We start from the raw sequence: 26,506 nt of genomic DNA on the forward strand, positions 1-26,506 counted from the left end.
TGCAAGGGCTAAAAGGACTGAGACAAATTTCCCAATTGTTAGAGTGAACTTAGGATCCTTATCACTGAGCAAAAGAGCCAGAGTTTCCACAGTATGGGGGGACAATTGGTTGAATAAAGGCTTAATCTAGTATTCTCTCATAACCTCAAAAAATCTGCATTCTAGCAGAGCATGAAAGGATGTATCAATCCTGTTAAGGCAACAAGGGAAGCAATTCCGGCGTCCATGCTCAGCGGCCTGTACCACCTGCCATTGCCATCAGGAGTGCTGCCACTGTACACCACCCGCATGCCCTTCCTCAGTGACTCCGGGCAGCTGGGAGCAGGGATACAGAAGAGATGCACGGGTGGGTCAGTGGCAGTGTTCCCTCTAAGCTGAGTTAGCACGAGCTAGCTCACAGATTTTTAGCCTCCAGCTCACACGTTTTTGTCTTCGCTCAGGATGGATGGCCCCCGAGCAAACTAATTTATGCAGCACCTCAGAACTTTAATGCCAGGGGCTCACAAAGTAGAATTTTTGCTCACAAGGCTCTGCCGCTTAGAGGGAACAGTGGCAGTAGGCCCTACCAAAAGTCCTGGGCTATGGCAGCTGCCCTACCTCAGAGGATGCTGATGCCGGCCCTGCGGGAGAAGCACACTGAATTCTCCAGTGGCAGAAGAGGTCACAGACTTTATTCTGCTACAGAAGATCATGCTTTTTACATACTATCTGTTAAGTAGCGGACGAAACTATCCCTGATGTCCTTTCCCTGTTTGCCCAGCTGGGTAAACATTTTAGCAAATAATGTCTAAATTTGGTATAATCAGATCTAGCTGGGGAACCTTCTCCTATGGTATGAATTTAAGCAGTCTTGCAATTTCCTTCTTGGATGACCTCTTCCTAACTTTAAAGGAGATGCCAGGATCTCTTTTTCAGTTTCTCTTTGAACGCTGCAAACAGCACCCTCTTTGGTGGATCTTAACCTAACCTAAGAAAGGAAACCAATCCCTAAAAGAGAAACCTAGCAGGAATTTATCTGAGTTGGATCTTCTCTCCCTGATTCCTTTAGCTCTGGGCTTGCAGGCGCGGCTCGTGCCTTAAGTTGATTTTGGACCCCACAGACTACCACATAGCACTTGTTATGCTACTGACTGTTAGGAAATTCTCTGCTTGCAACGTAGTGATGCAACAGAAGTCTAATTCTCACAGATGCAGGAACTCCAGTGTTTTCTGGGTACAATCTTAGTCTACTAGTGAGGGCTCTCAATTCTGAATTTTATCTGCATGCACAAAATTTCTGCCATCAAAGCTGGTGCATCATGCAGAAAAATCAGGCTAGACTCCTGTTCCATGAGACACTAGCTTTCTCTGTGCAGGGAATTCTTGGTAGGAATCATGAACACCCCCCTTGCAATATGATGTGCTGCAGTTCAGGCAGAACTTTGCCAAATGCCACCATGAATGAATCAAAGGTAAACCAGCTGCTCTGGAAATGTGAAGCTACTGCCAGCCTTTAGTCAACCAAATCCATATGGGAAGTCAGATATGCCTCTTTTTGCATTTTGCCTTGACTGCTTATTGTTGCCTGGTCTCTTTTATTTCTGCTTTTGTAAATAAACAAGCCAGTTTCTTTTCAGATGTTAAAACACTTTAGACCTGTGCTGCAGTGTTAACACAGTGTTAGGCATCCAAAAGTTTTCTTGGGTTTGGGTAAGAGTTATCTGTTAAAGGCAAGAGATAACTTGTGGCCTTGGGGTTTTAATAGAGCAGATAATAGTATCCAGAAGCCTTGGATTTGCTCCGGGAGCAAAGTTCAGCATCACGAGATAAGAATATTTGTAAAATCAACATGTAAAATCTGTGTGCGGCTGGGCATAGATTAGATATCCATCATGTGCTTCACATGCAGAACATTACCAGGTTCCCTTGTTGGTGGCTCAGTCAAAAGCATCTCAAAGCAGCAGGACTAGGAAAGATCTCCATGAGAGACCTGAGGGCAGGGTGGCCCTAGAGAGTTTTGTGTCCCAGGCAAAACTAACTGCCTGCCCCTCTGCAGCGCCACACCGGAGAAGGGGTTTAAAGTTTAAATCCCCATTCTCTAGAGTGGCGCAGGAGTGGCGGCCCGATCCCATCATTCTATCCTATGGGCCCACAGGATAGAATGGAGGGATCATGCCACCACTGCAGCATGATGCTAGAAAAGGGGATTTAAACTTTAAACCCCTTCTCTGGCATTGCACCGCAGAGACGGCACAATCCCTCCACTCTATCCTATGGATTCATAGGAAAGAATGGACCCATAGGATAGAATGAAGGGGGAGGGGAGAGATCTTCTCCTTGCTTTTGCACCCTGGGGGTGCAAAGGCATGGAGAAAGCCCATGCCTCCACGCCTCTCAGGAGAGGAAAGATCTTCTCCCTGCTTTTGCACCCTGGGGGAATGCAAAGGCAAGCAGAAAGCCCATGTCCCCATGCCTCTTGGGAGAGGGGGGAGAGGGAAGATCCTCTCCCTGCTTTTGCACCCCAGCGGGATGCAAAGGCAGGGAGAAAGCCCCTGTCTCTATGCCTCTCAAGAAACTCCTGTGATGCATGGGGCAGGGGCGGGGGAGCAAAGGCAGGGAGAAAGTCTGTCTCCATGCCTCTCAAGAAACTCCCGTGATGCATGGGGGAGGGGAGCAAAGGCAGGAAGAAAACCCATCCCCATGCCTCTCAAGAAACTCCCAAGAGGCATGGGAGGGGGAAGAGATTCTCTCCCTGCTTTTGCACCCCTGGGGTGCAGAGGCAGGGAGAAAGCCCCCACCGCCCGCACCTCTCCAGAGAGTCCTGAGAGGTGCAGGGGGACTCAGAGAGGCAGCCACTGGGTCACCGAGTCATGTGCGGAGTGCCCAATTCTGTGTCCCCAGTTCACCGGCACCCTAGCCCACCGCCTACTTTGCCTAGTGGCCGGGCCGGCCCTGCCCGAGGGTAACTCCAATCAGAGATAGAGGATGACAGCAAGGGACCCACAGACTGACTCAGAACAAGGCACCTGTGTATGTTCACACAAGTCTTCCTGAACTTGCAATTACACAAGTGCTAGCGTCATATCTCTGATTTCATATATCACAGCCCTGACTCAGCTTCATGTGTTCATGGGACACCACTTGCCAATCCTTGTTCTGATCCATCTTACAATTAAAATACATCCTCAGTTATATCGTTAAGAAAAACAAAAGCGAGGTTAAATGTGATCTGCCAACATCCTGTTTCTATCATCCAAATCAATCATACCCTGAACCGTCCTGATAAATAATGACTCCCGGTTTCTGACTAATCCTTTCCTTGCATTTTTTTCATTCACAGCATTTCTCAAAATAAAATCATTTTTTTTCAGTGATAAAGTACTTTCCTGTGAACCGACATCATACTGCAAGAGGAGAGCAAGCAGTAGATACGACCTGGGCAAACATGAGCCCTGTCAGGCCCTCTTAGTTGCAATGGTAACAGTTGAAGCATGTGGGATTTCGTTCCACCAAATTTAACAGGGCTTAACTCCATGCCAGGATTGCGCCCATTAATCCCCAAGAAGGAACCAAAATCCCAGTTCCGTCAGCGCAAACACAGAAAGGCTTTAATCATTAGTAATTCAAAGACACACCAGTTGCACTGACTGTAGTAAATGTCAACATACCAAGCTGAGAATTATGCTTGAGGGGATTGTGACTGCGAGGGAAGCCTTGGTTATACACATTGCTAAGGATGTGCTACCCTCCCCCCCACACTTTTCACTGGCTGCCAGGGGCCAGGAAGAATTCATATTGTGGCTTTAGGTCACATTGTAAGTAGATGTTGTGGGTGGGGCTCTCGACACACTCGGCTCCCAGTTTTGATTATAATGTGTAATTCTGTCTACAGCAGGGGTCCCCAACCTCTTCCAGCATGTGGGCACTTTTGGAATTCTGACATTGTGTGGTGTGCACAGCCACAAAATGGCTGTCGCAGGAGGGAGAGCCAGTCACAGAATGGTTGCTGCCGCTTACTTTTCTTGTGCTGTGGTGACAACTGCTGCCAAAGCTATGCTTTTAAAAGTTTGCACAGCCAATCAAATTGCCAGTGGCCAATCGCAAGCCTTGCTGGGCAAAAGCCCCACCTGGCCCCACCCACATTCTAGTAAACACATGGCTGGTGCTTGGGTAAGAGTCAGCGGGCACCATGTCGAGGACCGCTGGTATTTTCCTCTGCTGTTGCCAAAGTAACCCAAGAGCTCAACTTATGGAGTCATGACTACAGTCAGGAACAAAGCAGAAAGGAGGAAAATTTCTCTCCTGTGGAAGCAGGAGGAAAACTGCCCGTCGCAAAGAAACTTGCCTTAAAATGCATCAGGTGAATTTCTAGAACTAAGTGATTGATTGCCTGTGGCTCCTTTGAACATCCTCCTTTTGCAGACTTGTTTTTGAACTAACAAGCAGACCGCTGTTCACTTCTGTAAGCAATTCCTCAGCGAGCGGGCTATTTGTGCAAGCATCAAACTCCCACCAGACAGAGACTGCCCATTCCTTTCTTTGAACAAGAACACTGCACTCTCCTAACTCTCCAGTTCATGGAAGGTTTGGGGCAGCCACTCAAATTGTCCATCCCACATCGACATGGACGTTTATCTTGAAAGTGACACATTTGAAAGGGTAGCTCTATGCATTTGTTGCAGCAAAGCCCCAAAGTAGTACCACTTTCAAGTATACTGCACTGTTTGCCGCCGATTGCTTTCTGTTCTCGGTCAAGTCTCTTTCAAACTCTATTTACCCCATTACTTCAATAATACTGGCCTACCTCCAGGCTTGGAGCCTGCTGAAAATTATTGCTGATGGAAGGATTTCCATCACAGGAGCAAGACTTTCTCACCTTCCACTTTCTACTACATCCCCCCGCATCCCCTCTAAATGCTTCTTGGGGGCAGGGGAACCCAGGAGGAGAGTTGAAGGTCTGCAGTGAGGGGTGGGATCTGCAGAAATCACCATCAGTAGAAACATTAGACAAGATCCAATGCAATTCTGGACTATTTGCATCTTTAAATGAAGCTGGGAAATTCTGTATATCCACACAATATCACTTTAAGCAAAACGCTACTCCTCTTCACAGTGTTAACATTTGCTCTGGGAGAACATGTGGTAGATCCCAAACAAGCATATGTGATCTGTGACACAACCCACTCACCTGCTATTCTTCCAATGGGCATTGCATGCTCTTCGGGAGGAGAGACAGACACCATGATGTGGTTCATGTAGGCCAGCTCCTCCCGATGGGACAGGTTGATGGGCTTGACGTCTCTGTGCAGCCCGTCCTCGGACAACCTGGAGGCTTTGAAATCCACAGAGTGCCTGGGGTTGAGTATCAAGGGGTGCATGATTGGGCTTGGCATCAGCTGGATCACCCGGGTGTTCTCCTGGCGGGGGCTGGAAGGCTTCTGGAGTACATCAGAAGGGGTTGGGCAGTGGTTGTTCTCCACAGGAGACACTGAGAGAGGGTAAGACTCCTGGTGGTTGTTCTCCTGGTGGTGTCTTGTCCCTGAGAGCCGGTCTGCTGGTGAGAGGCGACGAACAGTGTTCTCTAGCGGGGATTTCAATGACCGCTGCTCAGGCTCTGGAGAAGGCCTGTGGTTGGCATTGATGGGTGATCTAGAACGATGCAACAGTTCAATAGTGGGCAGGTTGTGGTGGGCTGTATCGGTTGATTGTCTTGAGGGTCGCTGGATGAAATTGTCTGCAGAGGGAAAAGAAAAAGCCTAAATTGTGTTTGATGTGACAGGGCCAGTAAAACAACGGATCAGGGATGGCCTGAGACAACCAGTCAAGCCATTTAATTTGATTCTTCATGGTCCTCTCAAATTTTAAGCAAGGAAGGATAAATACTTTGCTTTTAAAGAGAATTGTTTTGAAAAGTTAGCAGAGGAAGAGGTATTTTATATCATGATGCAATATTTCTATTTGGGCTTTGTTCCAGTTATGCCTGGCCCTATGCAAAGCCCTTACTGATACATTACGCTGCCTGTATTACAGAGGTTTAATTCTGACTCCATGCTTTAAATTATTTTCCCCCAAATCTTTGACCTGTAAAAATTATGCAACTTGGACATATTTGCAAATTCCTTCTTATTCTACATTATGTATTCAGCAATCTTTGGTTTTTTGCAAAAATATATTCAGTTTTGATGCTGATCTACTGAAAATCATGTTCATATTGCTCTCTGGCTTCTGAGATGTCAACACTCATTGCCCTGCTCCAAGATTTGGGGGTTTTTTGGGGTTTTTTAATAGGATCTGGAAACACGCAGGAAGGTAAAGTCTTCTCTAGTTTCAATATTCTGAGCTTCTTGGGACATACAGAACCCTGTATTATTATAGATGTACGAGGAAATGGTGTTGAGCTGCAAAAATATGCAGCCGGAATGCTGAGTAGAGAAAGAAGTGAGCCTCAGAATACAGTGGTTGGCCCTTTATGGTTTAGATTAGCAGATGCCTCACACACTTCTAAAGGAGGAATTCTGTTCAGTATAGCTGGAAACTGGTATTGTATGGGCAGTTATACAACTGAAACGATTCCACCTCTGCTTCATCTAACATGTAAATATCTCTAAACTCTTTCATTCAAAGGAAAAGGTGTATCAGCGTATATTAACTGATCTTGAATTGGCACAGATTTGCCTTCCTATAAAACACTGAACAGGCTGAATATTAAATGCCAGAACAAAGATGGTTGATCTTTAAGGTGCCATTGGACTACCATTTTATTTTGCTATAATATTAAAAACATTTATCAGCATGATCCAGCCAAAATGATGTATGTTCAAGTCTCACTTAAATCAACAGGAAATAATTAGGCTCATGCTAATACTCAAAGAATGCAACTGAAAAAAACTTCAACATTTGAAAGAAAATCAGAACGAGGCCCTGCCTGTTTATGGCATGCATCCTTTCTGCTCCAAAACTGAGATGGAGACGATGGGTGTGGGGGGGTGGGAGACATGGCTTCAGAGGGTAAAAGAAAGGGTATCTGTGGAAATCGATGACTCCTACAAGTCCCAACATGTGTTGATGATATTGGTCAGAATGGGCACAACAGAAACATAATTATCTCCACTGGTTTCAATTACGTGCATGCTCAAATCCTTCTCACTGACATAAGACGACCCTGCTGGAACAGACTAGTGGTCCATCTAGTCCTGCATCCTGTCTCACACAATGGCCAACCAATTCCTCTGGAGGGCTAACAACAGAACATAGAGGCCAACACCTCCCCAATGCTGCCTCCTAGCTCTGGAATTCAGAGGTTTAGTACTTCTGAACAAGGCCTCTCAGTCACCATGGCTACTAACCACTGATAGAACTATCCTTCATGAATCTATCTAATTCCCCTTTAAAACTCTCCATTCCTGTGGCCATCACTACATCCTCTGGCAGCAAATTCCACATTTTAATCACTCTTTGTGTAAAATAACTATTTTCTTCTGTCCATCCTGAACCTACTGCCCCTCAGCTTCATTGGATGCTTTTAGTTCTAGTATTTTGGAAGAGAGAGAAAATCTCTCTTTGTCAGCTCTCTCCACCCCATGCATCCTATAGATCAGGGGTGGCCAATGGTAGATCTCCAGATGTTTTTTGCCTACAACTCCCATCAGCCCCAGCCATTGGCTATGCTGGCTGGGGCTGAAGGAAGCTGTAGGCAAAAAACATCTGGAGAGCTACCGTTGGTCACCCCTGCTATAGATAAAGCCAAGCCATACTGGTGATGACTCACTTATCCTCCCTTTGGCTAAGCTGTGTGTCACTCAATCCCTCCAGCCCCATGACAGATAAGGATTGGGTCACTGGGAAAGCTGCCTTTGTGTCCTACTCCCATCCCACCTGGTCCTCCATTTTTCCTCAGTGGCTGTTGCTAGGCATCCATAATACTCCAAGCTTCATTCTATCAGTAAAAGGCGGAGGAAGGAGGCCCTTTCCAGTCCTATTTTGGCCTCTGTAGGAGAACTTATTGGGGCCAGTCGTGACTAGGGCTGCCAGCTCTAGGTTGATGGGAACTTCCTGGAGATTTTGTACTGGAGTCTACAGAAGCCAGAATCGCTGGAGGGGAGAGGCCTCAATGGAATATAATGCCATAGAGTCCACACTCCAAAGCAGTTATTTTCTCCAGGGAGAGAGAAGTCTGTTGTCTGGAGTTCAGCTGCAATACCAGGAGATCTTCAGGCTTCATCTAAAGGTTGGCTACCCTAGGCCTGGCAGCACCCTCTGGATGACTTGATGCCACCTGACTGGCATGACTTAACTAGGCCTGGCTGCTTACTACTATTCAGTTTAAGCACACAGAGGAAGCTGTGTAGTAAATATAAACAAATAGCCCTGGTTTTGCAGGCTCCTTCCCACCTCCGTGGGGGGAAGCTCCGCCCCAACAGCAACCATGTGTCTTTCCACTTCAGAAGGCTAGAAGAAGCTTGGAAAGGCTTGCTTTTAAGAAGGTATATGTGCCTTTAAATCTGTAAGAGTCAGGCTGAAAGGGGCAGGGTGAGCTGGCAGAACAACATGGCTGCTCCCAGTGAGCTGTAAGAAAGGAAGGAAAAGCAACCCAGACTCTCCGTTCATTTTTCAATCCTTTCAGAAGCCATTTGCATAGTAAAGAACCTTTGGTTTCCCTGCGTTAGTCTGAAGAACTTGGACCTTCAGCAACTCGTGAGTAAATTGCCTGTGAGACCACAGAAGTGTGGGATTGCAAACTGCTTATTTTGACTGTGTGTGTGTGTGTGTGTGTGTGTGTGTGTGAGAGAGAGAGAGAGAGAGAGAGAGAGAGAGAGAGAGAGAGAGAGAGAGAGAGAGAGAACACGGGACTTGCAGCTGCTTAGGGATGAGGAAATGAATGTATTCAGGGGAACTGCACTGCTGTATTTTTACTTATTTATTATAGGGAATCTCCACCTCCAAATATATTATAGGGAGGCTCCACCTCCAAAGTCCCCAGATATTTTCTGAGTTAGACTTGACAACCCTATATGATGCCACAGCAAACTGACACTGAGTACCCAAGGCCGGGGCACTCTCTCAGAAGCGGGGCACTCTTTCTAGAGCCCATTGTATTTATTCCCACAACAGGCCTTATTCCTAGTAATTCTATAAACCTCTAGTTGTCTCTTATCTAAACTGACTCCTCATAGGGAAGGTGCTCCAACCCCCTAATCACTTTGGTTGCCCTTCTCTGTACATTTTTCAGATCTGCAACATCCTTTTTGACAGCTCTGATGAGCAAGAGTAACCCACTTTGTTAGATTTTGGCAGGCAGTTGTGGGCGACCACAGCTCTGGGCACCTGTACTCAACTCTGTTAACTCTGATACAATTTTCTGGAACGCTCAGAACAGACACATTCTGAGGAGATGCTGACCAAGAAAGGGGGGATGGCAGAGGAACAAAAGGCCTTCAGTATGTCTCAAATGAAATAAGCTTATCTGCTTGCTTGCTGACATGCAGAAGTTAGCCAGGAGAGTAGAACCAAATGCAGCTTGCGCATGTGTCAAGAAAAGTTGTTTGTGTAGGAGTATAAAAGCCCACCCCAACTCCAGTCAAATGGGAGCAGAATAGGTGGAGTTGATTTGCCTTTCTGTATCCCTCTTATTCCTGCAATAAATTTTTCTATTCAGCTGCCTTTTGGAACAGCACGTGCCAGGCTACCACCCCATTTTGGCAATAGCTCAATGTGCTTATCCTGTTACACGGTATCAATAACACCATGCTACGAAAACACTGCTGAAAACATCCTCCACCACTGCCTTTGTATGATCTCCATTCCACTGAATGAACCTTTCTATACAGACCCAGTCAAAGGTTGGACCATCCACAAGCCGGGTGAAACAAGGACATTGCCATTGCCTCTGGATTCGATTCTGTTCTGCTACCATCACTTGAACAACCCCAAACCCTCCTCCTTTCTGCAGAAAAAAAGCCCTGACCATTAGGTTCCTTGGGCCTTGGCACCCCCAAACTGGCCATCTACCAGAGAAGAAGAAGAAGAAGATATTGGATTTATATCCCGCCCTCCACTCCGAAGAGTCTCAGAGCGGCTCACAATCTTCTTTACCTTCCTCCCCCACAACAAACACCCTGTGAGGTGGGTGGGGCTGGAGAGGGTTCTCACAGCAGCTGCCCTTTCAAGGACAACCTCTGTGATAACTATGGCTGACCCAAGGCCATTCCAGCAGGTGCAAGTGGAGGAGTGGGGAATCAAACCCGGTTCTCCCAGATAAGAGTCCGCACACTTAACCACTACACCATACTGGCTCTCCAGAGGGCCAACCCAGCCACAGGGCAGAGGCAGCAGCCAGATTTGAATCTTAATTTCTCAACCTCTGACTGCCAGGATTCTTTTTTGTCACCTGAGTTCAGAGAACCGAGAATGGTCTCTTTGTTCTGCACACTGATGCCTGCTGCAGAACACACGGAGGAAGAAAAGCACCTTTTGCTGAGGAAGTGGGGTTCCTCCAGGATTTGCAGCATGACCTTGGGTTGACTCCAGGCCCACACATCAGCTTGCCCACCACCAAAACCATCCTGCCAGCAACCACCAGCTTCCTTGTTCAGGCTGAGGAGGAAGCAGCACCGGTGTGGATGATATGATTCATATGCCCAGAGTCACAAACAAGAAAGGTCTGTTTTTGGTCAATTATTTAGGTCAGTCGTAGCCAAATGGGCAGCAGGCTGTGAAAATCCAGAGCCAGGCCAGCCCCTCCCCTCCACTTGTGGTGGACAAACAACAACACTGCAAACCTGGATTTAGAAAAAAAACATAAATTTTAGGTGTATTTCAAGCCTGTGTGGGGTTGTTGATGTGGAATACAATTCTTCCTACCAGCTTGCTAAAAAGAAAGGGGGAAAAGTCAGGGCTGTGAAGATTAAACAGCTCAGGAGAAGGTGGGAAGCCATGTTGGTCTGAAGCAACAGAACGAAGTCTGTGTCCAGGGCCACCTTTCTAAGACCAACGAAGTTTAATTCCGGGTATAAGCTTTCATCTACATGCACACTTCTTCAGATCTGAAGAAATGTGCATGTACATGAAAGCTTATACACAGGATCAAACTTTGTTGGTGTTAAAGGTGCCACTGGATTCAGACTTAGCTCAGGAGACTGTTATTCCCAAAGAGGCAAATAAAGGTGGAAACAAAGCTCTCGGTCTCACTGAGAAGTTGCAATTCTGTCTGGGATACACCATTTCAGACTGTGGGTAGGGCTCACAGGAGTCAATGTCCATCCTAATAAAAATTGCTTCCATGCAAATATTCCCAGCATGTAGCTCTTGCATAGACTCCTCTGTTGTTGTTTTTTTTGGGGGGGAGGGGATATGAATGAACACTGAATAAGCAGCCCCGCTCCCAGTTTGAAGTGGTTTGGCTCAGGAACAGGCTGACTGCCTCAGAGAGAACCAGGCCTCGGGGCTGTTCACATTTGCCAGGCAAGGGCAGAGCCAGCCCTGTCATGAGGCAAGACGCTGCCTCTCCTCTCAGTCACAAAAGTGGTGATATGACTGAAGGACAGGGTGGAAAAATCAGCAATACCATTTTTGTTTACCACCCGTGATGAGAAAGGGCTGGGCGTTTGGATTTGACGCATCAGAAAGCTCTTGCCAATGGCACCTTGAGAGATCACGCTGGTGGCATTTGTGCCAACCAAATCCTCCTATGTGGGGCTTTGCGCCATGACTTGCACAATCACAGGGAAGTCAAAGAAGTGCCACAGCAATTGCAAGCAGCATGCAAAGGGTACGTCCAGTAGCCATAAGGAGCGCAAGGCTGTGATAGGCTGTTTTGTCACATTATCCCTCCCTTGCTGCTTTGGGAGCAGCCCTGCACCCTCCTAAGCTCCTGAGGGGGGGGAGCAAATAACCTGCTCATAAATGGTTTTGAATGGTATTGGTCAGTCAGTGGGTCGCAGTTAAGGTTGCCAGTTCTGGGTTTGGAAATAGCTGGAGACTGGAGGGGTGGAGCCTGGAGAGGGCCGAGTTTGGGAAGGGGAGGGACCTCAGCAGCCATTTTCTCTGGGGAACTGATCTCAGAGATCAGTTGTAAAAAAGGGAGATCTCCAGGTGCCACCTGCAGGATGGCAACAGAGCAGTAGGACTTTAATCTGAGAGAGCTCATTCAACTCCCTGCTCAGAGGTGGCCCTGGGCATTCTCTCTCAAGCTAACCTACCTCTCACAGGCCAGTTGTGAAAACAAAACTCTAGGTTTGCCACCACAAGCTCTTTACAGCAGGGGTGGCCAACAGTAGCTCTCCAGATGTTTTTTGCCTACAACTCCCATCAGCCCCAGCCATTGGCCATGCTGGCTGGGGCTGATGGGAGTTGTAGGCAAAAAAACATCTGGAGAGTTACCGTTGGTCACCCCTGCATTAGAGGAAAAGTGGAGATAGAAATGGGATTGATTTGGGGGAGGGAGAATGTACGCTGAACTGTGCAGAGCACAGACGGTCATGGAGGCCGTTGTCACTTGGTGAAGAGTGGTACATTTGAAACAGCAATGGCAGCAGTATCTCCCTCTTGCTTGCTTTTCCTATCAACAAACACCAGGTCACATGACAAGGAGAGGCAGAGCGAGACACCTCACACCTGTCACTCACTCACTGGGAAATGTTTTCTGTACTCGAAGAGGAGGGGAGATGGTGGTGAGGGACGCTTTCCTGCACAACTGAGAACACGAGAACTGTTTGAATACAGTTTGTCACATGTTTGACCACGCTGACTGCAACTTGCAAACAGCTCGTAAACCAAGCCACTGTGTGATTAAGCATTACTGAACACAGTCCCCATGTGAGCGGCCAGGCTCTGTAATAAAGTAGCTGCTGCTAGGAATAAGGCCTCCCCCAGCTATGAAGCCCAGGCGCTCAGGGACAGCCCTAAAAAGATGAACATTTAAGGTGCTCGGGGCACATAATGGACAAAATCCAAGAGACAGATGTTGCATCCAGAAGCTCCTTCGTCAGAAGCAAACAACATGATTATTCTCAGAATGGAAGAGGCCACGGCAATATTCCGTGTGACCCCACTTCAGAGGTTATGTTTTCTCATCATATGTGCAAGCGGACAATTACAGGGGTTAGCGGGCTTCAGTAACATCAGCCTCTACAACATGACAACAATATTCCTCTCCATATGAAACTGGGAAAATCTTTTACTATACCTTGATTAAAGTTTGGTAGAATCACCAGGGGTCAGATTTTTCTTTTAAAAAATGCTCAAAGACCAGATATAATCTACTAGTTGCTTATTAGCAGTTACCCATCACAGGCCAAAGGTTGAAAACACTGTGGAGCACTTAAAAAGACAACAACCAACCCCGCCCCTCCCCCCCCAAAAAAGCATGTGTAGGCTGGGGGCAGTATGCTCTAGGACAATGCACCCTGTCTTTTGAGAAGCCAGGTCCATTTTCCTGCAATATTACATAAGGAACACTTCATTTCTAATGCCAGAAAATGTTTACTGCTGAAATATGAAAGGAGGACTCCGCCTCTACATTTCTGCATAAAGGAGTTTGTTGTGCCCTCTATACGTGATCTCAGACTGAAGGGGGGGTCACCGAGGTCAGTACAGTAACTCATGCAGAGCTACATCAGGAAGCTTCCTCTAACTTTGCTCTGTCTCTGCATCAAGTGACATTTACTGTTTTCGCACACAGCTTACTTCACAGTCACAATCCTTTTCCCTCCACAGCGTCTGTCGGATTTCCCACCATCTGCGCGGAGTTACAGGAAGTGCCGCAGCTTTTGCGCAGCAAACGTAAACTGGGTTTTAGTGGTTTACGTTCGCTACGCAAAAGCCGCGGCACTTCCTGTACCTTCGGTGCAGATGGGGTCGTGGTAGATAACTCACTGAAAATGTCAAGACAGTGTGCGTTTGCAATAAAAAAGGCCAATGCCATGCTGGAAATTATTAGGAAGGGAATTGAAAACAAATCAGCCAGTATCATAATGCCCCTGTATAAATCGATGGTGCGGTCTCATTTGGAATACTGTGTGCAGTTCTGGTCGCCGCTCCTCAAAAAGGATATTATAGCATTGGAGAAAGCCCAGAAAAGGGCAACTAGCATGATTAAAGGGCTGGAACACTTTCCCTATGAAGAAAGGTTGAAACGCTTGGGACTCTTTAGCTTGGAGAAACGTCGACTGCGGGGTGACATGATAGAGGTTTACAAGATAATGCATGGTATGGAGAAAGTAGAGGAAGAAGTACTTTTCTCCCTTTCTCACAATACAAGAACTCATGGGCATTCGATGAAATTGCTGAGCAGACAGGTTAAAGCGGATAAAAGGAAGTACTTCTTCACCCAAAGGGTGATTAACATGTGGAATTCACTGCCACAGGAGGTGGTGGCAGCCACAAGCATAGCCAGCTTCAAGAGGGGTTTAGATAAAAATATGGAGCAGAGATCCATCAGTGGCTATTAGCCATACTGTGTGTGTATATATAAAATTTTTTTGCCACTGTGTGACACAGAGTGTTGGACTGGATGGGCCATTGGCCTGATCTAACATGGCTTGTCTTATGTTCTTATGGTGGGAAATCCGACCAGATGCTGCGGAGGGAACAGGATTGTGACTGCGAGGTAAGCTGTGTGCGAAAACGGTCATTGACTCAGTCACTTCTTATGCAGAAGGATCTGCTCCCTCACCTTCAGAATTCTGGCACAGTAGAGTGAGTGCAGTCACAGAATGGCTGCCACAGGAGGCGGAGTGAGCCAAAAAATGGTTGCCGCCAGTGTTCCCTCTAAGCTGAGTTAGCATGAGCTAGCTCACAGATTTTTAGCCTCCAGCTCACACGTTTTTGTCTTAGTTCAGGAAGGATGACTCCAGAGCACACTAATTTAGGCAACAGCTCACAACTTTAAGGCCAGTAGCTCACAAGGTATAATATTTGCTCACAAGACTCTGCAGCTTAGAGGGAACATTGCTTGCCGCAGCTTACATTCAGTGAAGGTTCTTGTGCTGTGGTGGCAGCTGCTACCAAAGCAACCTTTAAAAAAAAAAAAATCTGTGTGGCCAATTAAACCTCCAGTGGCCAATTAGAAGCCTTGCTGGGCAAAAGCCCACCGGGCTCCTTTCTAAAACCCTTCATGGGTGCCAGGAAATGTTTCAGAGGGCTCAGTGTTGGGGATCACTGGTGCACACTGACATGCAGCTTGGGAATGATTACACAGGAAAAATATGTGACTTTCATATAAAATTCTGGAGAAAAGACTCAAGATTATTATATAAAGCCCTCTGGCAATGGTTTGCTAACCAGTTCTCAGACCCTCTCCTCAGAGCTGCTTGGAGCATATCAAAGAACCCCATGAAGAATGAGGAAAGCAAACCCCAAGAGGCAGGAGGGGACTATATTTAGCTGTGCAAGTTCCCGCACTGGGCAGCAGATCAGGAAAGAGGCAGAGCCTATGAGTCAAAGTACACACATTACCTGCCTGTGAACACTTGGCACAATGGGACTCCCTCCCTGCCCAGAGTCTGTGGCTGGAAGCCAGCCATAATTAAAACAAAATGCTTCTCCTTGGCTTTTAATTTCTACCCAAGGAAGCTTTTTTTTTTTTTAAGCGTAACTAAAAGCCCTAATTGTAGTGGTTGGAAGCAAATCTGAGAGAAATGGATCAAAGGCCTAAGTTTATTCATCCAGTGCATGGAGAGTACAATGAAATTGGGTTAAGTCCGACTACGGGTGGCAAGAATAGCCATTCCAACTTAAGACATGAAAATGCTTCTCCTGAGCTCTTCTGGGGTTCTGACAGGACATGAGGCTGAAATGGATGTGTGTATGTGTGCATGTGCTTGTGTAGGATAGCTGGACAGGGAGCTTGGCCATGGCAGTTCCTATGCTGGACACCCAGACATCAGAGCTGCCAGATCACAGGGCCTGAGCTGAATTTCCAGGCCTCAGGCCTTCTCTGCAGGGGAAAGAGCAAAACCTGCGGCTGATGGCCCAGATCATGCAAGGGGTTGAGGGAAGGCGATTTTCTGCTTGGCGTGAGTGACTTTGCCAATGCCTCCTCCAAATCCCCCCCCCTCTACTTCCATCAGACCTTTGCCCATAATTTACCAGTTGTTCAGCTCTGGTCCATTCCAACCCCAACAAGGGTCTTCTTGGTTGTGGCACTGAAATCCTGGAACTCAGGGAGGTTCATCAGTCTTCTCTGTCTTTGGCTTTTGCCCGGAGTTTTTTTTTTTTGTTTTATTTGGTGTCCTTTCATTAATCCTCCTCCTTGTTTGTTCATCTATGTATGTTTTTTATGTTTTATTTCGTTGTTGGAAGTATTTTAACTATTTTTATTTATATGTATTTGCATTTTAACATTGTTTTGATTATTCAGTGGCTTGGGGGCCCTACATTGGGTGGAAAGGTGGCCCACAAATATTTTTAAACAAATAAAGTGGTCCTATCTATTTCTGCAATTCAGGGTCTGAGCTTACCTCAAGATGTGACAGAGATGCCAATTTCCAAAGCCAGGTGTTGTCATGGAGAGTCCCCTCCCCCTATTTTCTGCAACCATCCCATCCCTTCCAGAGCGCTACCCCCTCTGCTGGTGTGATGCTGTTTCCCGCAACAAAGAGCTCTTTGTCATTCGTTACCTTCATCGTGGTTCTGATGTAGCATGACATCTGACTGGGTGTGGATCGAATTTCCAGGGTGGAAGAAAGGGGAAAATAGCACATGAGAATTCCTTTGCTTCAAGAGATGCTGAAGAAGCTCATATAGCACATCACCTGAAAGAGAAAGAGAAGCTCAGAGGATAGAAAAGTGGCACAGTGGAAGAAGTCAAAGTCCCGCTTCCCACAGAGGAGGCAAAATGGCTGCCTGAGCTGGGGCTCTTCAGACCTGGGATGTGGGCAGGGGCTCCATGCACAGAATTCCCCTCACAGAAAATGAAGTGCAGACTATGGTAGCACTCTTCTCTCTAGCATGCTAGGAATTTTTAAGTGGAGACTTAAAAAAAATATTGAGTGAACTGTCAATCACATAGGTCCCTCCTGTGGTGTCAAGGGACATGCCTGGGATGGAGGCCAACCTCACTCTGATGCAGGAGATCTTGGATCAGATCCTTGGCATTTTGTTTTCCACTTGAAAAGAGCTGCTAGTTTGATGGGGGAACCAGCACTGGGCGAGAGGATCATTAACTCTTTCCCCATCTGCTGCTTTCCTGACCCCAGGGGTCCCAAACTAAATTCTACAGTGGACAAACACAGGGAGAGCCAGCAGTTCCAGCTGGTTCAGCATCAGGGGGTATGGCCTAATATGGAAATGAGTTCCTACCTACTTCAGCTTTGCCACTCTACTTTCTTGCTGTGGTGACCAGTGTTCCCTCTAAGCTGAGTTAGCGTGAGCTAGCTCACAGATTTTTAACCTCCAGCTCACACATTTTTGGAAGGATGACCCCAGAGCACAATAATTGATGCAATAGCTCACAACTTTAATGCCAGTAGCTCACCAAGTAGAACTTTTGCTCACAAGACTTGGCAGCTTAGAGGGAACATTGGTGGTGACTAACTCAGCCACAGCAAGGGACAGAATTCATGCCCATTTCCACAGACTGGCCCTTCCCATTGATTGTCTAGACTGGTGACAGCTTCCAAAACTTAAGAGCTGAAGGTAGGGGACAAATCTTCTCTGCATGACGTTCATTCACATGGAGTTGTGCATGCAGGGATAATCTTGGGTTGGGGCCTAATTCTCCCCCTTGAGCCTGGGTGCAGAGGGCACCATGTCTCTTTGCAGCAGAATGCCAGGTGGCAGCTTGTTTCCTTGATCCTGCTGAATGCCATGTAAGAACCAAGCCCAGCTCATTAACCCCTGAGTTCTGTCTTTCAAATATGAACCTAGCAGGAGTTTTTTTGCCCAGGAATGCAGTTCTGGCTGGCTTGGTGACAGGGGGTGTGGCCTAATATGCAAATGAGTTCCTGCTGGGGGTTTTTCTACAAAAAAAGCCCTGGGACCTAGTAAACATAGTATGGAAAACTGGGAACTGGCTTTTAACTCTCAACGGCATGATTTCCCTTGTGAAAGGAATATTTCTGAATGAAACAGCACCTCTGTCATGTGATTTCCCCAACTGCAGTGAGAAGCAGCACAGCCTGTTACTACAGTCTGTATGATTTCAACTTTTTCCTTTTTTGACACGATCCACAACAAAGTATGGCCAATGTTATGCCAAAATTAAATATTACCTGAAAATTACTGCTTAATTACTATCCATTAGGATTGTTATACTATTAGTTTTAATCTATCACAATATTTTTATAGATGGTGTACAATGTACGTGAAAACTGCAATAGATTTAAAAATTATTTCATTTTCACTTAACTGTTTTTCTTTTTCTCTGATGGAGCTGTAAGTATTATGTTAAATTTATAATAAGGAAGCTGGAAAAGTGAAATATTTTAGAGAATATCCTATTTTTGTTATATGCACTATACATAATATAAATGTCCTTGATAAATGTAAATAATTTAATATAATTAACTTTTTCTATACCCCTATTAATTTTTAAAAATAAAAACATACACTTTTAAAAAAGGGGCGGCAGCACAGCCTAGACCAGGGGTGACCAACGGTAGCTCTCTAGATGTTTTTTTGCCTACAACTCCCATCAGCCCCAGCCATCAGCCATGCTGGCTGGGGCTGATGGGAGTTGTAGGCAAAAACATCTGGAGAGCTACCGTTGGTCACCCCTGGTTTAGACAGAACTGCTGCCTCAGCAAGAGCAACAGATCCCGCTCACCTTAGCCTCATCCAGCATCAGGCATTTTCACACTCTCCTATCCAGCACGGGCTCTCAACATTTGCCACATGCTCATCTGATCACCTTTCAGCTGACTGATTTACAAGCTCATTAACTTCATACAAAGAAGCCTACTGTGTGGCTATCAGACGAAACCAATTATTATGGTTCTGATTTCATACTATTTCAAACTGGTTTGGTAAAGGCTGTGTTCCAGGCACAGGCAGCTCATATACTATCAGTCAACCCAGTCAACTAAAATCTTGTCAGTCAATTAATTACCATTCTGAGCAAGTGACAGGTAACGGACAGAAAGGCAGAACACAGTTTTTATAACTAAATATATAATAAATCAAATACCCATTCATGCTTTTTGTACCCAGGTTTATATGGCTGTAGGGGCTCCTTGGCGCAGAGTGTTAAAGCTGCAGTACTGCAGTCCTAAGCTCTGCTCACAACCTGAGTTCGATCCTGGCAGAAGCTGGGTTCAGGTAGCTGGCTCAAGGTTGACTCAGCCTTCCATCCTTCCAAGGTCGGTAAAACGAGTACCCAGCTTGCTGGGCGGAAAGTGTAGATGACTGGGGAAGGCAATGGCAAACCACCCCATAAAAAGTCTGCTGTGCAAACGTTGTGAAAGCAACGTCACCCCAGAGTCAGAAACGACTGGTGCTTGCACAGGGGAACTTTCCTTTCCTTATATGGCTGAGAATACAATACCTCCCCTTGTAAATCACATATATCCCACCATTTTATGCAGACGGGAGTGAACAGGGATGAGCTGGGATGATTTAAATATGCTTTCAACCCTCATAATAAATAATAATAATAATAATAAATTTATTCTTATATCCCACCCTCCCCCGCCAAAGGCGGGCTCAGGGCGGCTCACAGGCATGGAATTCCATGGTTCAATAAAACAATACAGTACAACAACAATTCTAAATAATCAATAATTGGTGGTTTGCCATTGCCAGCCTCTGCACCATTCTCCTGGTATTCCCTGGAGGTTGCCCTTCCAAATACTAGCCAAGACTGACCCTGCTTAGCTTCTGAAATCTGATGAGATCAGGCTAGCCTGGGCTATCCACATCAGGGCTGAATTCTAGCTTCATTGTGGATATTTATTATTTCATTGATTATGCTCCTGCTGCATAGGTGGTATTTTTGGCTTGGTGTTTTGCTTACTTATGCTTTTATGGTGTACTCCTTATTTGTATAATGTTTACTTGTTATTAAGGGAGATATGCTCCTGGAACTTTCAATTAAGAGTGAGATGTCCAAATGTTTTGAAATCTGCCAACAAAAATCTCCTTTCCAAGCCCTGCTAACAGTGTCCTCACCTGCAGAAGGGAGGTGCTGAGCAGGGACAGGGACTTCTCTGTGGTGGCTCCCCAGCTCTAGAATGTCCTCCCTCCTTGATGCTCATCTGGTGCCTTCCTTGCTGGCACCAGGTGAAGACATTTCTCTTAGCACAGGATTTTGGACAGATTTTTTTTTAAAAGCAACTTTTGCTATTAAGCTCCTCTGTCCATTTTAATTGCACTGATTTTGGTTACTGTTTCATTGCTCAGAATTCTACTGTTGAACGTGTACCAACTGTTCTAAGGGAACTGTTTGATTATTTTATTTATTATGCAAAGCTTCTGGAGAAGTGTGATAGAAATATTCTAAAATAAATACATTTTTCAGAACTACATAAACAGACAGACAGACCCTTGCTCCAATATCGATTGTACAAAATGTGGCAGAGTCTCACTGCTTTCCCAAGTCAAATGTCTGAGTCCCTGCTCTCCTGTGTGTGCTCCCCCCTACAAGCAGATACCCCTCACCTGAATGGGGAGACCTGTATCGAAAATCCTCTTTGGTCAGGAGCAGGAGTGCTTTGCCATTCATCTCAAACGTGTTGCTGTCGATGGGCCTCAACGAGAACTCCTTTTCAGCCCACTTCAGCCACTGGGCCACATCATCCCTGCTCCAATAATGGGGCTGTAAGCCTGTAAAGGGGACAGCATATCCAGTTAGGTCAAAGAGCTGGAACAAACATTCAGGTGTTCTGGACAGGACTAGAAAGGCTGCAGGAACCAACAGCTGGATTCACCTGCGCAGAGGCTCTACGGAGAGTCATGTCTGGGGGGTGCAATGATCCTCAACACAAAGAGAACATCTCTCTCTTACTTTGGGACATATGAACATATGAAGCTGCATTATACTGAATCAGACCCTTGGTCCATCAAAGTCAGTATTGTCTACTCAGACTGGCAGCGGCTCTCCGGGGTCTCAAGCTGAGGTTTTTCACACCTATTTGCCTGGACCCTTTTTTGGAGATGCCGAGATTGAACCTGGGACCTTCTGCTTACCAAGCAGATGCTCTACCACTGAGCCACTGTCCCTCCCCTGGGGGTAGGAGGGAATCACTTTTGCTGTGCCTTTTGAGAGGGTATGGAAATGACTTTCAGGGAGAATTTTCTTTTTCTTTTTCTACTTTAAGAAAGTTTTAGGGGCGTGGCGTCGCACGCATAGGGAATGGACGCCTGAAAACAGAGCTCCTTACTTACCCCTGCCAAATCCACTTAAGCAAGCGCCCAGCGTTGTTGTTTGTTTTCTTTTTTTTCTTTAATTAGTATGGGAACAGTAGATGGTCAAAAATCCAGACCAAAAAGAAACCCAAGGAACTCTGTTAAAGACTATTTTCCCAAAAAGCCTAAGGCTAAGGCCTCAGGAAAAGCAAGCAGCCCTGCAAGCAAGATGGCGTCGGGAGAAGGGGAAAACACAGCAGCAGACCTAGCTTCATTTCGTTCTGAGGTAATGGAGGCTTTTCAAAAACTGGAAAAAAATATGACTGACAAAATATCTGCCATGATCCAGCCCCTTTCTGCTCAGTTGGAGGGTTTCAAAACGTCCTTAGAGAAGGTGGCAGAGACTGCAGATTCTGCTTTTAACATGGCATGTGCTGTGCAGGAGGACACTCAGTATTTTTATAAAAGAGATGAATGGGCCACTGATAAAATTATTGCACTTGAGAACCAACTGAAAATGGGGAATGTTAAAATTCGCGGGCTCCCCGAGAACTCTGCCTCTCCCTCTGACCTAAAATCTCTTATAGCCTCCTGGCTATCAAAGGCATTGGGTTTTTCTGAATCTGATCTTTGTGCCCTGGAGGCTGCATATAGAATTGGCCCTTTGCGCACACAGAAAACTTCGTTGCCTAGGGACATTTTAGTCCGTTTCTCTTCTGCCTCAGTTAAATCCAAGCTGCTGCAAAAAGCCCGGGCTATAAATCCACTTCTGCTAGGAGATTACAACATCCAAATTCTACAGGATTTGTCTTCTGAAACCTTGCAAAGGCGGAAAATTTTGAAGCCAATTATTGAAATCCTGAACAGGGAAAACATCAGATATCGATGGGTTGCTTCGTACAAGCTGCAAGTTACTGTACAGGATCGGTCGTTTGTCGCTGGAGGCCTTGACTCAGGCCTAAGCATGCTGAGAGATTTGAATCTTCCTGTTCCCACCGGCCTTATAGAAGCAGTCTCACATGTTCACTCAATAACTTCAGACACTAGATGGCGTCGTGTGCCTATGAACCGTCCTGATCGGCCTGTTTCTCCTAGAAGCTAAACACTGGAACTGTTGCTATGCAGAAATCTTCCCTTTTTTGTGTGGATTCTTGACGTCCCCCCCCCCTTTTTTTTTCCTGACATATAAGCTTTGCCTACTGAACTGCTGACTTATAAGCTTTGCCTACTTGTAACTCTGTCACGGCTTAGAAATATGCTGATGATTGTTTCGTGCCTATGAAGCAATGTTTATATACGAAATTGGGGGGTCCCCCCCTTTTTTTTTTTTTTGGTTATTTATATCTTTTGAACACAATGTTATGAATGTGAGGGAGTTATTAATTCAAATCAACTCATTAAAGGAAATCTTCTTGGTTGATTGGGTATGCATGATTGGAAGAATGGGGTGACTTAGAATATATGGTTTGAGTAGGAGCTGGAATGGGGAGGCTGGGTGTTGAGTGAGGGAGTGGGAGAGAGGGAGGGAGAGAGAGTGAGTGAGGGGGGGTAGATCAGAGTGAGAAACTTGAATAGTATGATTAGGGTTTTATATCAATATATTTCTTTCTACTATGAGTTAATGAATTGTCAGGACCTTTTCCCTTCCTGTGTGAATTGTTGAATGGAAATGAATCTGTGAGACAGAGGGTGGGTAGGGAATGTATGTGTGTGTCAGTTTGTGCCTTATGCTACTATGAAGGTTTGGAAACTTGTTTCCCTCACCATCATATCTCCCTACATAGGCTTATAAGTGGCTGAAGGATAGTTGGTGGGGAGTGTTTGGGGAGACCAGTATTTAATAGCGTTCATAGTTCTGTTTAAAGTTTCATTGTATTTTTATCATAGTGTCTTAAGTCTTACAATAACTTTGTGATCGAGATCTGATGCTGTTACACATGGTATATTAGTTTGCCTGTAATTATCTTTAATTCACTAACCTGAGTTGGTAAAAGGCACAGGTTTTATTATATGTGGCTTTCTAGGCATTTTAGCCTTGACTCGATCAGCTTTGTTTGGCCTTTCATTATAAACTTTCTATACATTCGGCTCTGTTATTCTGTTTATAAATTTTATTTTTGCTGGGTTGATAGTGTTAAATATAAGCATTTTTGGCAGAGAGGGAGAATGGAGAACTTCAGTTTTTTTTAATTAGCTCCATTTGGTAGTTGTTGCTAGTTGTGTGGTGTCTTCAGTAACGAAGACTTCCGCTTCAAATTTATCCTTTTAAGTAAATAGTTGTTGTTTTCCCAAGTTTGGGTTAACAGAGTTGGAGGGTGAGTTAGTGGCTAGTGTCTGTTAATGCTAGACCACTGGTGTTGGTTATGGTTTTTTGTTTGTGTTACGGGCAGCATAACTGTATTGAATTATTATGGATTTAGTTGGAAGTTTTTTAAAGCCTTTGATCTGAAATCTGTCCTCATACCTTTGAAATTTGATCTACAGGATTCGCCTCTAGCTATCCTGGTGGCACCTGGGTTCAAAGCTATGAATTGCAATAATTTTGATAACCTTGGTTATTTCCTCTTTCAATTATGGCAGAGTGCCACTTGAAATTTCTATCTCTAAACTGTAATGGGCTAAATAATTTAATTAAGAAAAAACGGGTTGCCTCTGCCATCTCTCATCAGAAACCAGATATAGTTTTTTTGCAAGAAACTCACCTTAAGGGTAACCAGCCCAAGGTCTTCCAGTCAAAATTTTTTGCTCATCAATTTCAAGCTTACGGGTCCTCCAAAGCAAGAGGTGTGGCCATCTTAATAGGTAAATCAGTCCAATTCACTTTTGAAAATTCCTCAATTGACCCTAGGGGTCGGTATATTTTTATCAATGGGGTCTTTAATGGTAGCCCTTATACTCTGGCATCGGTGTATGCTCCAAATGATGGACAAATTGCATTTATTAAAGATACGTTGTCACAACTTCAAACTTTTCATAAAGGGCCCATTATTTTGGGAGGAGATCTCAACTATGTTGTCAATCCTTCTTTAGATAGATCTCAAAAAAGCCTGCTACCTCTATCTGCCAATAAATGGTCTCAATCAAAAGATTCGAATGGCCAAAATGATTTAGCTCAAATCTTTCAATCCTATAATCTGTCAGACATTTGGAGAAGCAGGCATCCAAAAGAAAGAGACTATACCTTCTTTTCTTCTCGTCATCAAACTTATTCCAGAATAGATTTTCTTTTAGTTTCGGATTCTATTTCTAACCTTTTTTTTAAAGTAGACATTGGCCCAATGATTTGGTCTGATCATGCATGGTTGGAAGGTTATATGTCAGGAATCACTGAAAGATCTTTTTCTTTTAATTGGAGATTGGATAGTAAACTACTGTCTATGAAATCGGTTACAGATTCCATTGAAAAAGACATTAAAGAATTTTTTCAATTCAATACTGAGTGTGGAGTACCTCAGCATATAGTTTGGGACTCGTTTAAAGCTGTAATTCGTGGCAGATTTTTGGCTATTGCCTCTTCGTATAAAAAAGAAAAAGACAAAATTAGATCAGATTTGGTTGCCAACATTACCAAATTGGAAGAGAAATTTAAAAAATTTGGTAGCAAAAAAACTTATTCAAAACTTCTTATAGAAAGGAAAAAATTAGAATCTTTTGACGTCTCCAAGATTCAAAAACAAATGGCTTATATAAAACAAAAATATTGGTTTCGAACTCCTCAATCCCTTAAACTCCTATCATGGAAGGTTAAAAAGAGAATATCCTCAATGGCTATTTCTTCCATTCGTTCTAAATCCGGTACCTTGAAACATTCCACTAAGGATATTGTAGGAGTTTTTAAAAAATACTATTCATCTCTATATTCCTCCCAGCATCCAGCATCAGACCTTATTTCATCTTTTTTAGACACTCACTCAGTTATTAAGCCTGTTTCTCCTGAGGTTAAATCCCTTTTGGACAAACCTTTTACTGCACTTGAAATACAGGAGACTATCAAGTCTATGAAATCCAATAAATCTCCAGGCCGAGATGGCTTTATACCAGAATTTTATAAATTTTTTAATACTTTGTTGGCTCCCATCTTGGCGGACGCCTGTAATCAGTTTGTACAGTCTGGTTCTTTTCCAGTTACTTGGTCACAGGCAAAAATCATTCTTCTTCCAAAGAAAGACAAAGACTTGCTAGACCCTAGTTCATACAGGCCGATATCGCTCCTTAATTGCGATTACAAGATTTTTACAGCAGCCCTGGTGGCTAGGCTTAATACTTTTATAGGGAACTACATTCATCCTGACCAATCGGGCTTTATCCCACACCGTGAGTTAACGGACAATACTAGAATGGTCCTTGATGTTATTCAATACTGCCGGAAATTTAATATTGAGTCTTCCTTTATCTTGTCTATTGATTTTGAAAAAGCCTTTGATTCCGTTGAAGTTCCTTATCTTACAACCTTACTGCAGAAAATGAATTTTGGCCCGAATTTTCTGAAGATAATCCATTCTTTATATAAGTCGCCTTCTGCTATTCTTTCTATTAATAATTTGGATTCTGCTGAATTTAATCTTTTCAGAGGGACGAGGCAAGGTTGCCCCTTGTCTCCTCTGCTTTTTGCAATCGCAATTGAACCTCTTGCTAATGCTATCCGTAATACCAATATTATTGCTGGTATCCCTATTAGAAAGAAACAAATTAAGGTGTCTTTGTTTGCAGATGACCTAGTGCTTTTTGTTACAAAACCTAAGACTTCTTTACCAGCTGTCTTTGATTTATTATCTGTATTTTCTTCTATATCGGGTCTTCGAGTAAACCCATCTAAAACCATTCTTTATCCCATCACAATTTCAGATGCTCTCCAAGATTCCATCTACTCAAATTATCACTTCAAAAAAATGGATAGATATTGGACATATTTGGGGATCAATATACCTTTAAAATTGGGAGATATTTTTAAAGTCAATCATCATTTATTGATTAAGGACATTCTTACTATGCAAAAGAATAAAAATTCTTCACTCATTCCCTGGAATGAAAAAATTCAGATTATTAAATCTTTTATTTTTCCCAAATTTCTGTTTTTATTTCGAGCCATTCCTATTCTTATTCCTGAGGACTTATTTGTGGGTTGGCGTCGTTCGTTCTTAAGATACATTTGGAACAAGGGCTTATCTAGAATAGGGTATGCAACTCTTATTCGTTCTAAATCCTCAGGTGGTCTGGCTCTTCCGGATCTGCATAAATTTTATGAAGC

At 44.6% G+C, this 26,506-nt stretch overlaps 1 protein-coding gene across 1 annotated transcript in view; it reads right to left on the reverse strand.

The window, feature by feature from the left end:
- The window catches only part of ETV6 (ETS variant transcription factor 6), a 205,325-nt gene that overhangs the window by 19,890 nt on the left and 158,929 nt on the right, over positions 1–26,506 (reverse strand). The window contains exons 3-5 of the mRNA XM_060254016.1: positions 20,572–20,736; positions 16,596–16,730; positions 5,168–5,713 (exon numbers count right to left, since the gene is read on the reverse strand). Of these exons, the coding sequence (XP_060109999.1) occupies positions 5,168–5,713; positions 16,596–16,730; positions 20,572–20,736 (846 nt within the window). The remainder of the gene's footprint in view (positions 1–5,167; positions 5,714–16,595; positions 16,731–20,571; positions 20,737–26,506) is intronic.

Source organism: Heteronotia binoei, chromosome 14, assembly GCF_032191835.1.
Source record: "Heteronotia binoei isolate CCM8104 ecotype False Entrance Well chromosome 14, APGP_CSIRO_Hbin_v1, whole genome shotgun sequence".
NCBI lineage: Eukaryota > Metazoa > Chordata > Lepidosauria > Squamata > Gekkonidae > Heteronotia > Heteronotia binoei.